This window comes from Salmo trutta, chromosome 4, assembly GCF_901001165.1.
Source record: "Salmo trutta chromosome 4, fSalTru1.1, whole genome shotgun sequence".
NCBI lineage: Eukaryota > Metazoa > Chordata > Actinopteri > Salmoniformes > Salmonidae > Salmo > Salmo trutta.
The window spans coordinates 19,482,907-19,497,685 of NC_042960.1; the positions used below are offsets into that span (position 1 = coordinate 19,482,907).

Genomic DNA, 14,779 nt, shown 5'->3' on the forward strand with positions numbered 1-14,779 from the left:
ATCTCCTTAAGGTAGAGACATTTGGCCTCAAAATGTCTTGTTTGTTTTGTTCCTCGACTTTAACAGCACACAAAGTTGATATTTTCTCAGTTTTAAATTAGACCTATGGACAGCACTGACATTTTGTTCATAGGAAAAAGTCAAACGTTGGGCTGACTGTATTAAATTATTTTCTCTTGCTGTCAGTCTGTCGCAGTTTCTCCACCACATTAACACTGACATTCCTACAGCGATAAGGCTCGTGGAAGAAGTGTAAAACATGATCTCTTTTGAACTGCTCTCTATTCCTAGAATTCGAGGGTCACTCAACATTTGAGTGGTGAGGTGATGACATTTGAAAGACTTTGGTAACTGAGGCTGTGTGTGTGTGTGTGTGTGTGTGTGTGTGTGTGTGTGTGTGTGTGTGTGTGTGTGTGTGTGTGTGTGTGTGTGTGTGTGTGTGTGTGTGTGTGTGTGTGTGTGTGTGCGTTTGTGCGTGTGTGCGTGTGTGTGTGCGTTTGCGTTTGCGTTTGTGTTTGCGTTTGTGTGTTCGGACAAATTCTGAAGCTTGTGTTCCAACACAAATAGATATGTCATGCGGACTGGAGCCACAAAAACGTAGTTATGAGCATCATCAGTGTCACATTTCTTTAGCCTAAGATAATGACAATGCCTTCAATGGTTGTTTATTGTGGATTTATTGTTGCGCCCTGTCTTGGTCATTGCCTTCCTCGCTCTGTCCACTGTCAAGAGGTTACCAAGCCATGTTTCTCACTTCATTCTACCAAGCAATTGCATGCAAAGGCTAGCTCAGAGACATGGAGAGGAAAGGCAGAGAGGAAAGGCAGGTTTTGAGAGAGAAGGGGGGAGAGAACAAAAAAACAAGAGGGCTATTGTACGTGTGGAATGGTGCCATCTTTACCTCCTCCCTTCCCCCCCATCCTTTTTCTTCCCCCCATCCTGGCTGTTGGGCGTGTGAGGAAGAAGGGGGGGCAAACCCCCCACTCTAATGAAGTTCAATTACAGCTGTCCTAATGGCAGTGGACCGTTAAGTTCTTGGGGTCAGCGGCCTGAATACCACAATTAGAGTTACCCATCTCTCTTCATAGACTCTCTTTCATGCCGATGAAATTTAAACATCCTTGTTTAATATTTCACTTTCTAAATAGTGCTCTTGGAATACGTAAACATAAGCACAGTGAAAGAGATATGTAACTTAAAAGTAATTGAATCAGCGTTGGGGAGCTGGGGACTGAGGGACTGGAAGTTGGAGGGCTGGAGGACTGAGAGGCTGGGTGGTTGGAAGGCTGGTGCTGGGTGGCGGGGGGGCACAGCTAGCCTGGCACAAGTAGCAGAGCGTGCTGGCTGGGGCCGAGCCAACAGATGCTATCAGCCAACCAATAGCAAAGTATGCACAATAACATTCCAGGGGATTGGAGGAAATTAAATCTAAGGAACTCAAGTTGATTAGTAGGTATAGTATGTTATGTGTAGGCTTATACAAAACAAGGCTGTGGTGGCTTGCTCTATATGAGAAGAATGTTACAAACAATGGTCCATTGACACGGAAATCCCCAATGGTTTTAAACACACTTTTCTGGCTAAACCTAACACCTGTGGTGCGAAAAGGATTTCCCATTAAAAGAAAGCCCTATTGCAAAGTTAGTAGCTGTCCTCTAAAAGATGCCTCCCTCTCTAAACTATATGGTGCCTGACTCAACTCCCCCATTGTTCAAAAAGCAATGCTTGCCAGAATATTGCTATTAGAATTACCCATCTCTAAAATCCATTGTCTGTCTTGGGGGCAAAGTCCATTTGTTCTATTGTTCTGTTGTTAAGAGTTTAGAACTGAGGCCAAAAAATTGAGCGCTGGGTGGAACTGGTTTTCTAATGAAGTGCTTGGAATCATTTTCCTGATACATACTGTAAACAATGGATGAGAAAGGATGATGTATAGAGTGTGTGTGTGTGTGTGTGTGTGTGTGTGTGTGTGTGTGTGTGCGTGCGTGCGTGCGTGCGTGTGCGTGTGCGTGCGTGTGTGTGCGTGTATCAGTGGAGACTCCTCGGAGGAGGATGGGGAGGACCGTACTCCTCAGTGAATTTCATAAAAATGAAAATGTTAAAAGATTTTTAAAGTTTTCCTTTTTAGATAAAACTATACATCCTCCAACCTATCAGAGCTCTTGCAGCATGAAATGACATGTTTTCCACCCAATCAAAGGATCAGAGAATGAATAGGATTAAGGCTAGAGCTGCCGCTTTCAAGGAGCGGGACTCTAACCCGGAAGCTTGTAAGAAATCTCACTATGCCCTCAGACGAACCATCAAACAGGCAAAGCGTCAAAACAGGACTAAGATCGAGTCGTACTACACCGGCTCTGACGCTCGTCGGATGTGGCAGGGCCTGCAAACCATTACAGACTACAAATGGAAGCAGAGCCGAGAGCTGCCCAGTGACACGAGCCTACCGGACGAGCTAAACTAATTCTATCCTCGCTTTGAGGCAAATAACACTGAAACATGCATGAAAGCACCAGCTGTACCGGAAGACTGTGTGATAACGCTCTCTGCAGCCGATGAGAGTAAGACCTTTAGACAAGGCCGCAGGGCCAGACTGATTACCAGAACGTGTACTCAGAGCATGTGCTGACCAACTAGCAAGTGTCTTCACTTACATTTTCAACCTCTCCCTGTCCGAGTCTGTAATACCAACATGCTTTAAGCAGACCACCATAGTGCCTGTGCCCAAGAACACTAAGGTAACCGGCCTAAATTACTACCGACCCGTAGCACTCACATCTGTAGCCATGAAGTGCTTTGAAAGGCTGGTCATGGTTCACATCAACACCATTTTCCCAGAAACCCTAGACCCACTCCAATTTGCATACCGCCCCAACAGATCCACAGATGATGCAGTCTCTATTGTACTGCGCTCTACACCGCCCTTTCCCACCTGGACAAAAGGAACACCTATGTGAAAATGCAATTAATTGACTACAGCCCTGCGTTCAACACCATAGTGCGCTCAAAGCTCATCAATAAGCAAAGGACCCTGGGACAAAACACCTCCCTCTGCAACTGGATCCTGGACTTCCTGACGGGTTGCCCCCAGTTGGTAAGGGTAGGTAACAACACATCCGCCACGCTGATCCTCAACATGTGGGCCCCTCGGGCGTGCGTGCTCAGCCCCCTCCTGTACTCCCTGTTCACTCATGACTGCACGGCCAGGCATGACTCCAACACCGTCATTAAGTTTGCTGTTTACACAACAGTGGTAAGCCTGATCACCGACAACAACGAGACAGCCTATAGGGAGGAGGTCAGAACATGGCCGTGTGGAGCCAGGACAACAACCTCTCCCTCAGCGTGATCAAGACAAAGGAAATGATTGTGGACTACAGGAAAAAGAGGACCGAGCACGCCCCCATTCTCATCGACGGGGCTGCAGGGGAGCAGGTTGAGAGCTTCAAGTTCCTTGGTGTCCACATCACCAACAAACTAACATGGTCCAAGCACACCATGACAGTCGTGAAGCGGGCACGGCAAAACCTATTCCCCCTCAAGATACGGAAAAGATTTGGCATGGGTCCTCCGATCCTCAAAGGTTCTACAACTGCACCATCGAGAGCATCCTGACTGGTTGCATCACTGCCTGGTATGGTAACTGCTCGGCCTCTGACAGCAAGGCACTACAGAGGGTAGTGGGAACAGCCCAGTACATCACTCGGGCCAAGCTTCCTGGACCTCTATACCAGGCGTGTCAGAGGAAGGCAGAGGAAGGCCCAAAAAATGGTCAAAGACTCCAGCCACCCTAGTCATAGACTGTTCTCCCTGCTACCACACGGCAAGGGGTACCGGAGCACCAAGTCTAGGTCCAAGAGGCTTCTAAACAGCTTCTACCCTCAAGCCATAAGACTCCTGTACTGCTAGTCAAATGGCTACCCAGACTATTCGCATTGCCCCCCCCCCCCCGCTCTCTCCACACCACTGCCACTCTCTGTTGTCAACAATGCATAGTCACTTTAATTAACTCTACCTACATGTACATACTACCTCAACTAACCTGTGCCCCCGCACATTGACTCTGTACCGTCACCCCCCGTATATATTGTTATTTTTTACTGCTGCTCCTTAATTACTTGTTACTTTTATCTCTTATTCTTATCCATATTTTTTTTAACTGCACTGTCGGTTAGGGGCTTGTAAGTAAGCATTTCACTATAAGGTCTGAACCTGTTGTATTCGGCGCATGTGACTAATAAGATTTGATTTGATTTGAATCTAGTACTGAAATAATAAGCTACTGCTAGCTAGTACTGCAGTGTGTAACATGTGGTGAGTAGTTGACTCAAAGAGAGAGAAAGACAATAGTTGACCAGTTTTGAACACATACAGTACATTTCTTCCAAAATAAAGGAGAAGCAAGAGAGAGATTTATTTTTCACTTTCAATTTCAATTACTTTGCTAGCAAATGCAGCTAGCTAGTTTAACCTACTCAAACGCCCTGCTCAAACAGAGGGATGCTATATTAGCTATGTGGTTACACTGGAACTCTTCCAAGTCAAAGTAAGCTTGGTTTTACTCATTTAATGCCTCCGGGGCCCGAAGGTGTAAGTGCTGAACTGCTTATTGACTGTACATTGTAACTTTACTGCATGATTGTAGCGTGTTTACAAACGCGTTAGTTCTAATAACTATGTTTACTATGACTTTACTTTAGCTAATTTAAGTGATAATGCCCGAGAAGCCAGTGTTTGGAGGATATATTGGCACGGTGTTGTTAGACCCGAGACAAAGTCGAGGTCCAAACACTGGCTTCAAGGGCATTATCACTTTTATAAAACGAGTTACCAACATATTCAATTAACAATTGACATATTTTCCTTAAAAATGTTATTTTGATTAATTTATTCATACTATTTCATCCTTCCACAAGATATAGTCCCGACACAAATCTAAGGTGGCTACCCAAGCCGGTTGGTCGTACGTTCTATCGGTTCGGTTCCCTTGCTTGCTAGCAAGCTAACTATGGCTAACTTACAGGTTTAGCATATGTCGTGCGTAATTGTGAGTAATTGTGAATTTACTCAGTCTGCTACGTTTATCTTCCAGAGACAATAGTGGTCATCTCCATACGTTTACAGTAGGGGCAAAAAATAAAACCAAAACCTCACAATTCCAGATTTAAAAAGAGCGTATTGTATTGGCAGTTTGCACGCTGTCACGTCCTGGCCAGTATAAGGGTTAATTAGTATTGTAGTTTGGTCAGGACGTGGCAGAGGGTATTCGTTTTATGTGGTTCGGGGTGGTGTGTTTTGTTGAAGGGGCATTTGGTTTAAGTATTCCGGGGTTTTTGGGCACTGTTTGGTTTTCAGGTATTCTATGTTTAGTCTAGTATGTCTGTTTCTATGTTTGGTTAATTGGGGTTGGGACTCTCAGTTGAAGGCAGGTGTTGTCTATCTGCCTTTGATTGAGAGTCCCATATATTAGGGTGTGTTTGTGTTTGTTATTTGTGGGTGATTGTTCTGTGTTTAGCCTTGTGCCTTACCAGACTGTTTTTGTTGATCGTTCGTGTTTTGTTATTTTTGTACGTTCATTTTTGATAGTTAATAAAAGTCAAGATGAGCCTGCACATACCTGCTGCGTTTTGGTCCTCCTTCACCGTCGACAACCGTGACAGAATCACCCACCAACTATGGACCAAGCAGCAGAGGAAGGAGCAGAGGGACTTCGAGTTGGACTGGCGGGAGAAGTGGACCTGGGAGGAAGTTCTGGACGGGGCCGGACCTTGGCACCAGGCTGGGGATTATCGCCGCCCGCAGTGGGAAATTGAGGCAGCCAAGGCAGAGAGGCGGAGGTACGAGGCCATGGACGCGCTGAGGGAGAAGCACGAGAGGCACCCCCAATAATTTTTTTGGGGGGGCACACGGGTAGTTTGGCTAGGCGTAGGAAGAGCCGGAAGCCAGCTACCCGTGGTTATATGGAGGAGCGTATGGGGTGGAGAGCGCTATGTTTCGCTGAGAAGCGCACTCTCACCCATACGCATGCACAGTCCGGTGCGAGTTATTCCAGCCCCTTGCAGGTGCCGTGCTAGAGCGGGCATCCAGCCTGGTAGGAGGATGCCTGCGCAGCGCATCTGGTCGCCGGTACGCCTCCGAGGACCAGGCTACCCAACTCCCGCTCTACGCACGGCTACCATCAGGCCCCTGCACAGCCCAGTCTGCCCTGTACGAGCACCCCGCTCGTACAGGGCTACTAGTTCCATCCAGCCAAGGCGGGTTGTGCAGGAGGTAAGATCTAGACCGACTAGGCGCCTCCATAGCCCTGGGTTTCCAGCTCCTGTCTCTTGTGCGGACCCGGAAGTGCGTCAACCCAGTCCGACTCGTCCTGTTCCCGCTCCCCGCACTAGCCTTCAAGTGCGTAAACCCAGCCTCGCCAGTCAACAGTCGTCAGAGCTGCCCGCCAGTCAACAGTCGTCGGAGCTGCCCGCCAGTCAACAGTCGTCGGAGCTGCCCGCCAGTCAACAGTCGTCGGAGCTGCCCGCCAGTCAACAGTCGTCGGAGCTGCCGCCAGTCAACAGTCGTCGGAGCTGCCCGCCAGTCAACAGTCGCCGGAGTGGCCAGACTGCGCTGAACTGCCGGAGTGGCCAGACTGCGCTGAACTGCCGGAGTGGCCAGACTGCGCTGAACTGCCGGAGTGGCCAGACTGCCCTGAACTGCCGGAGTGGCCAGACTGCCCTGAACTGCCGGAGTGGCCAGACTGCCCTGAACTGCCGGAGTGGCCAGACTGCCATGAACTGCCGGAGTGGCCAGACTGCCCTGAACTGCCCCGAGCTGCCAGACTGCCCAGACTGTCCCGAGCTGCCAGACTGCCGAGACTGTCCCGAGCTGCCAGACTGCCCAGACTGTCCCGAGCTGCCAGACTGCCCAGACTGTCCCGAGCTGCCAGACTGCCCAGACTGGCCCGAGCTGCCAGACTGCCCAGACTGGCCCGACTGCCCCCCGGCGATGCCAGAGTGGCCCGACAGCCTGGAACGGCCGGAACCAGAGCCACCTCCAGATATAGGTGGGTTGGGGAGGGGGGGTGTAGCACAGTGCCGTCGTTGACGGCAGCCACCCTCCATTCCCTCCCTTTAGTAGAGGGGAATTTTGGTTTTGTTGTTTGGGGTTGTTGTTTTTTTTGTTTTTTTTTGTTTTTAAGGTGCTTCCGGGGTTAGCACCTTTAAGGGGGGGGTACTGTCACGTCCTGGCCAGTATAAGGGTTAATTAGTATTGTAGTTTGGTCAGGACGTGGCAGAGGGTATTCGTTTTATGTGGTTCGGGGTGGTGTGTTTTGTTGAAGGGGAATTTGGTTGAAGTATTCCGGGGTTTTTGGGCACTGTTTGGTTTTCAGGTATTCTATGTTTAGTCTAGTATGTCTGTTTCTATGTTTGGTTAATTGGGGTTGGGACTCTCAGTTGAAGGCAGGTGTTGTCTATCTGCCTTTGATTGAGAGTCCCATATATTAGGGTGTGTTTGTGTTTGTTATTTGTGGGTGATTGTTCTGTGTTTAGCCTTGTGCCTTACCAGACTGTTTTTGTTGATCGTTCGTGTTTTGTTATTTTTGTACGTTCATTTTTGATAGTTAATAAAAGTCAAGATGAGCCTGCACATACCTGCTGCGTTTTGGGTCCTCCTTCACCGTCGACAACCGTGACACACGCTGCCCGCAACCTTCTCATAATAATTATGCACTTGGAGGAAACTTGGCACCATCCCTATGGTGAAGCATGGTGGTGGCATCATCATGCTGCAGGGAGGTTTTTCAACGGCAGGGACTGGGAGACTAGTCAGGATTGAGGGAAAGATGAATAGAGAAAAGTACCAAGAGATCCTTGATGAAAACTTGCTCCAGAGCGCTCAGGACCTCAGACTGGGGTGGTTTACTTTCCAACAGGACAACAACCCTAAGCACGCAGCCAAGACAACGCGGGAGTTGCTTCGGGACAAGTATCTAAATGTCATTGAGTGGCCCAGCCAGAGCTCGGACTTGAACCAGATCGAACATCTCTGGAGAGACTTGAAAATAGCTGGGCAGCGACGCTCCCCATTCAACCTGACAGATTTTGAGAGGATCTGCAGAGAAGAATGGGAGAAACTCCCCAAATACAGGTGTGCCAAGCTTGTAGCGTCCTACCGAAGAAGACTTGAGGCTGTAATCACTGCCAAAGGTGCTTTAACAAAGTATTGTGCTGATTAACTTCTATGGGCTACGTGGGACGCTAGCGTCCCACCTGCGGGACACAGCCAGTGAAATATCAGGGCGGCAAAAACAAAAACAACAAAATGTCATAATTCAGCTTTCTCAAACATACAACTATTTTACACCATTTTAAAGATACAATTCTCCTTGATGTAACCACATTGTCCAATTTCAAAAAGGCTTTACAGCGAAAGAAAAACATTACATTATGTGAGGAGAGTACATAGACAAAAATAATGACACAGCCATTTTCCAAGCAAGGACATGTGTCTATAAAACCCAAAACACAGCTAAATGAAGCACTAACCTTTGACGATCTTCATCAGATGACACTCCTAGGACATTATGTTACACAATACATGTATGTTTTGTTCGATAAAGTTCATATTTATATCCAAAAACTGCATTTTACACTAGCGCGTGATGTTTAGAAAATGTATTTCCACCAAAACTCCCGGTGAATGTGCACATCAATTTACAAAAATACTCATCATAAACGTTGAGAAAATATATAACAATTATTTAAAGAATTATAGATAGACTACTCCTGGTTGCAACCGCTTTGTCAGATTTTAAAATAGCTTTATGGAGAAAGCACATTTTTCAATATTCTGAGTACATAGCTCAGCCATCACAGAACGTTATACAGACACCCGCCAAGTTCGGGGCAACCTAAACTTAGAATTAGTATTAGAAATATTCTCTTACCTTTGCTGATCTTCGTCAGAATGCACTCCCAGGACTGCTACTTCCACAAGAAATGTTGTTTTTGTTCGAAATAATACATATTTATGTCCAAATACCTCCGTTTTGTTTGTGCGTTCAGAGCACTATCCAAAGGCATAACGCGCGAGCGCAGTACCAGAGACGAAAAGTCAAAATGTTCCATTACCGTACTTAGAAGCATGTCAAACGCTGTTTAAAATCAATCTTTATGGTATTTTTAACGTAAAATTGCGATCATATTCCAACCGGACAATAGCGTATTCATTCAAGGAGAAAAAGAAGGAACGGCACACTCGCATGACCACGCATATCCAATCCCTTTGTCCACAGGCAGTCCACTCAGTAACTGAGCTTCTATTATCTGCCCAGTAACAGGAGAAGGCTGAAACAACTTTCTGAAGGCTTTTGACAGCCAATGGAAGCCTTAGGAAGTGCAACGTAACCCCACAGATACTGTAGTTTCGAAAGGGATTAGAAAGAAGAACTACAATTCTCAGATTCTCCACTTCCGGGTTGACTTTTTCTCAGGTTTTTGCCTGCCATATGAGTTCTGTTATACTCACAGACACCATTCAAACAGTTTTAGAACCTTCAGAGTGTTTTCTATCCAAATCTACTAATAATATGCATATTCTATTTTCTGGGCCAGAGTAGTAACCTGTTTAAATTGGGTATGTTTTTCATCCGGCCGTGAAAATACTGCCCCCTAGCCCAGACAGGTTAAAGGGTCTGAATACTTATGTAAATGTGATATTTCTGTTTTTTGGGGGGATACATTTGCAAAAATGTTTAAAAACCTGTGTTTGCTATGTCATTATGGGGTATTGTGTGTAGATTGATGAGAGGAAAAAACAATTTAATACATTTTAGAATAAGGCTGTAGCATTACAACATGTGGAAAAAGTGTGGTCTGAATACTTTCCGAATGCACTGTATATCCATAAAAATTATGCTGATTCATGATTTTGACTGGCTGAGAAACACTGCCTGCCTGTCTGTCTCGTTCTGACTCCCGACACGTTCATTACTATGGGACAGCTGGAGATCGAATTTGAATATTGAAACAATGTTGCAAATGTCATAGACAGACAGCAATGTTTATACACATTTCCGACGTTGAAAACTAAATGTTAGTCTAAAAGATATGTGAGATAATGTCTAGATGCTTTTTATAGTGGAGATCAAGTTCCTACATTCCCTGGCAAGGCTGATGACACAGTGGATTGCGCAGTCAGATGGAACAGAGTAAATAGGCATTTTAATGTCTTAGACTTTGGCGGTGTGTTGTGGGTTGAACTCCACAAGCGAAGTGAAAAGGTAAGAAGAGGAGAGCGCATAGATGCGAGAAGGAATACAACGTGGCTGCTTTGAAAGGGAACTGTGTTTACGTGTGATCAGGGGTGTATTCATTTAGCAAAATTCAGTTGAAAAACGTTTCTTAAACGGAAGCAAACAGAACAAAACAGGGACAAACTTTCCTGAATTTGACTAATAGAAACTCTCTGTTTGCAACTGTTGGACTAATGATTACACCCTAGATCAGCTAGATGCAGGCAAGTGTGCAAGGCAGTATTGAATGAGTCACTGTCTGTCCATGTGTCATTTTCTGTCACCTTAAAATGTTCTCTCGACCAGTGTGCACCTACATTGTAAACTTTCATTCCTAGGCTAGGTTGTAGCAACCTCATGATGGGTATAGGGATATTTTTAGTATCATGTAGTAACCTAAACCTATCGATGTTACATTGAACTGGGTGAATGGAATGTGAATGAAAGCCATCCAATATGCTGTAAGAGAAATAAGGCCATGCTCATGAAAAGATAGATGTGTCCTCCCTCATCTTAAATGGCACTGACCGCCATTGGTGTGTACAATGTGTGTGTCTTTCTTACTTGACATCACACTGGGCAGAGACGTCAGATCAACATCTAGTTTAGATTACTTTAAATGTAATTGTTTTTTAAAATTTGACATGTATTTAATTAGGCAAGTCAGTTAAGAACAAATTTGTATTTACAATGACGGCCTACCCTGGTCGACGTTTAGCTAATTGTGCGCAGCCCTACGGGACTCCCAATCGCGGCCAGATGTGATACAGCCTGGATTCGAACCAGGGACTGTAGTGACACCTCTTGCATTGAGATGCAGTGCCTTTATACCACTGCACCACTCAGGAGCCATGAGTTCTCAACTAACGTGAATTCAACAAAAAAATGTCACCATGTCATTGGATTTCGGTAAGAATTTGGGTGAAGATAATATGAAATGCTCTTAAGTTGATCCAATCAGTTTTCCATGTTGATTCAATGTCATCACATCATTTTGTGGGGTTGAAATTACGTGGAAACAATGTTGATTCAATTAGTTTTTGCCCAGTGGGATGTTATCCTAAATGGCTCCGCTATGCTCCAGTCTTTCCCATTGATGCTCCTTATAAAACCTATTACCTGACATAATTAGTGGCATTTGATTTCCTCCTGTTATGCTTCTCATCTCTACACCTGACCCCATTTCACCGTTAAAGCACCTTTCTATTCATTAGCATTTTATTGACCGTCTGCTGCTCTGTGAGCAAGACACCTGTTTGTTTCTCAAATCATCATCAGCCAAAGCTTCTAGCACTTACTCTTACACATTGTTTTTATTGCTGTTTGATTATCTGTATAGTATATTGTGTTGTGTATCTATGTGTTGTGTTTTTACACCTTCTACTCCCTTTCGACTCCTTTTTCTATTGAGCTGTTGTTGTAGAGAAATTCACTGTAAAAAAAACACCCACAACTCTAGTTATTTCAACGAATTATTATTAAGTAACTGGTTACACAGCCTTTTTTCTGTTTACTCAAGTTTTCTGTTCAAGTGTTACCTGAACAAAAATCATTTAGTTGGTCCAAACCAAGCTCCAACTTGAGAAAACTTTGTCAAACATTCGGTCAATTTAAAATGACGTTTGCTCAACTCATACGTTCATTCAACTAAAAACTATTATTTGGGAATCTTAACTTAAAAGGGCTGTGCAACTGATTACACACAGCTTTTAACATGAAATATTTTCAATTTAGTTGATTAATTAAATGGTGCATGTTCATTTATACAGTAATTATGATTCAACATGTCCTCACAACCGCTTGGTTCATGACATGCCAATCTTCCTGTTATGCCACCATGTCTGTGTCAGCTATCAGTTCATCTGACTATTCTCTCATCATTGATTTCATTTACTTATTTAAGCAATTACATTTTTCTGTATAGTTGTCTGATGTTGGTGGGGCATATTATATATTTTAATGTGACTCCTTAATCACTATGATAAATAAAACAGTTTTTCTTGAGTGTACTTTTATGTCAGGACAGAATTACAATGGCTTGTTTTTGCTCTTCAACATACTGCTACAAAACAGTAGGGCTATAAGCACAACTGATGACGCCATTGAAGGATATTTTATGTCTATGGACTGCAAACAATAAATCGATGAATTGCACATGTATATAGGCATATGAAATATCGGACTTGTAGTTATGTTTGATGATGCCGGATGCCACAATTAGAACTATTCATGATTGGTTTAAGTACAGTATTACAGAGCATATGTCGTGCGTAATTGTGAGTAATTGTGATCTTCCAGAGACAATAGTGGTTATCTCCGTACGTTTACAGTAGGGGCAAAAAATAAAAACCAAAACCTTACAATTCCAGATTTAAAAAGACTATTGTGTTGGCAGTTTGCACGCTGCCCGCAACCTTCTCATAATAATTATGCACTTGGAGGAATTTTAAACATCCTTGTTTAACGTTTCATATTCTAATAGTGCACTTCAATATGTAAACATAAGCACAGTGAACAAGATATAACTTAAAAGTAATTTAATCGTATTTGAGTAATATGGACACGTTGGATAGGCTACATTCTGGCAACAGTGAAGTGCACACTCGTCAATCATTACAGAGAATTCTACTGATTACACACGCGAGCGCACACACATATTTACAGATTCTGAGACACATATTTTACATATGGTTAAAAACACAGAACCAATTCAACTGTAGCCTCAATACAATGCATTTTAAACGTTGATGATCAAACCAACACTTACCCAGTGGTAAAACAAAGAAAAACGGTAGCCAACACAGGATGAACATCCCGACGACAATCGCCAGGGTTTTGGCAGCTTTCTTCTCCCGGGAGAACTTCATCAAGCGCACGGACAGCGAACTCCGGAACGGGTGGTTTTTACTCTTGGAAGTATCCTCCAGCATGCTCCTACAGTGTATCCTAAGCACCACTTCTATCGACTTATTTCTTTCCCGTTTGACCCCCGCTTCTAAACTCTTGGTAGTCCTCCGGGCCACCACGTAGACCCTGAAATACATCACTAGGATGACCATAAGCGGGAGGTAGAAGGAAAAGAGCGAGGAGAAGAGGGCATAGCCCGGTTCTTCGGTGATGCTGCAGACACTCTCGTCGGTCGGCGGCGGTTCCTTCCATCCCAGCAGCGGTCCTATGGAGATGACCATGGATGAGACCCAGACCAACACCAGAATGACGGCGGCTTTCTTCTCCGTCATGATGGTGGGGTATTTGAGGCAGTGTTTGACCCCGATGTACCTGTCTATGGAGATGATACAGAGGCTGAGGATGGACGCGGTGCAGCAGAGAACATCCACCGCTGCCCAGATGTTGCAGAAGACCCGGCCGAACACCCAGCATCCCAGCACTTCCAAAGACGCGGAGAAAGGAAGCACAATAATGCTCAATAGCAAGTCCGCTATGGCCAGGTTGACTATAAAGAAGTTCGTTACGGTCTGTAAGTGTCTATTGCATAACACCGAGAGGATAACCAAAATGTTCCCAACGATAGCCACCAAGATGAACATGGATAGAAAGACCCCGACTGCAATGACCTGGGGGTCCAGTGTGATGTTCGTGCAGCTGGTGGAGTTGGTGCTGTTGTCTGTGAATAAGATTTGGTCCAGGAAAGATTCGTTGAGAGCTTTTTCAAAATATATTCCATCATTGCTTTCGTTCATCAAATTAGAATATGTCATTTTGAAACTCCATAAAGAAAACGTTATAGTTGGATTCCAAGGCAAAACAAAGTGTTATTCATAATGTTTTTGTTCAGTGTTGTTTGTTTCCAATATTAAAAGAAAGCGAGATGAAATGGAACATTCTTCTCACACATGTGAATTGTCTTCAATTTATAAAAAGCTCCAGTGGTATCTAGATTGTTTCATCTATTAAATGCGTATTTTGTTCCCCAACAAAAATAAAACTGATGCGCAATAACAGCACCATCCCTCTGTCTGAAAATGCTATTCCTTTTTTTGTTTTTTTTTAACTGAAGCCCGCTCCAGCCATGGCTTTTCTTGGAGTTCCTTGAGATTGTAAAACTGTCAGAAAATCTCAAATGAAGTATCTGTAAAAATATTTTTGTTGCTCAGTAGCACCGGATGGTCTGATTCTATTCCACTGGCGGCATTCTTTTAGTGAGAAGTCCAAACCAAACCACAGAGTCGCAGCCTGCCTAGGACCCCAGCATCTGAGCCCTGCACTCCTCTCTAGCAAGTGGATTAAGTGAGACGTCGCATAATAACTGCGATGCCACAAGAGGGAGTCGCGCCCGTCTCTACACACTCAACAGGCATTCCAATGTAGCCGATAGTGTATAGATTTGACCCATAGCCTAATATTCAGTTGATGTTTAGACTACTTCAGTATTACATCACTGACATATACAACCTGAAGCCAGACTACATGCAAACTAAACCCTTCAGTAGAATATAATACACTACATCTCATTCAAAAACATGGGCATTAATATGGAGTTGG

At 44.5% G+C, this 14,779-nt stretch overlaps 1 protein-coding gene across 1 annotated transcript in view; it reads right to left on the minus strand.

Moving 5' to 3' along the window:
• Nucleotides 1-14,241, minus strand: part of LOC115192017 (alpha-1D adrenergic receptor) — a 32,256-nt gene extending 18,015 nt beyond the window's left edge. Inside the window, exon 1 of the mRNA XM_029750104.1 lies at nt 13,044-14,241. Within this exon, the coding sequence (XP_029605964.1) occupies nt 13,044-13,995 (952 nt within the window). The 5' untranslated portion in view covers nt 13,996-14,241. The remainder of the gene's footprint in view (nt 1-13,043) is intronic.
• Between the last annotated feature and the right edge of the window lie 538 nt (nt 14,242-14,779).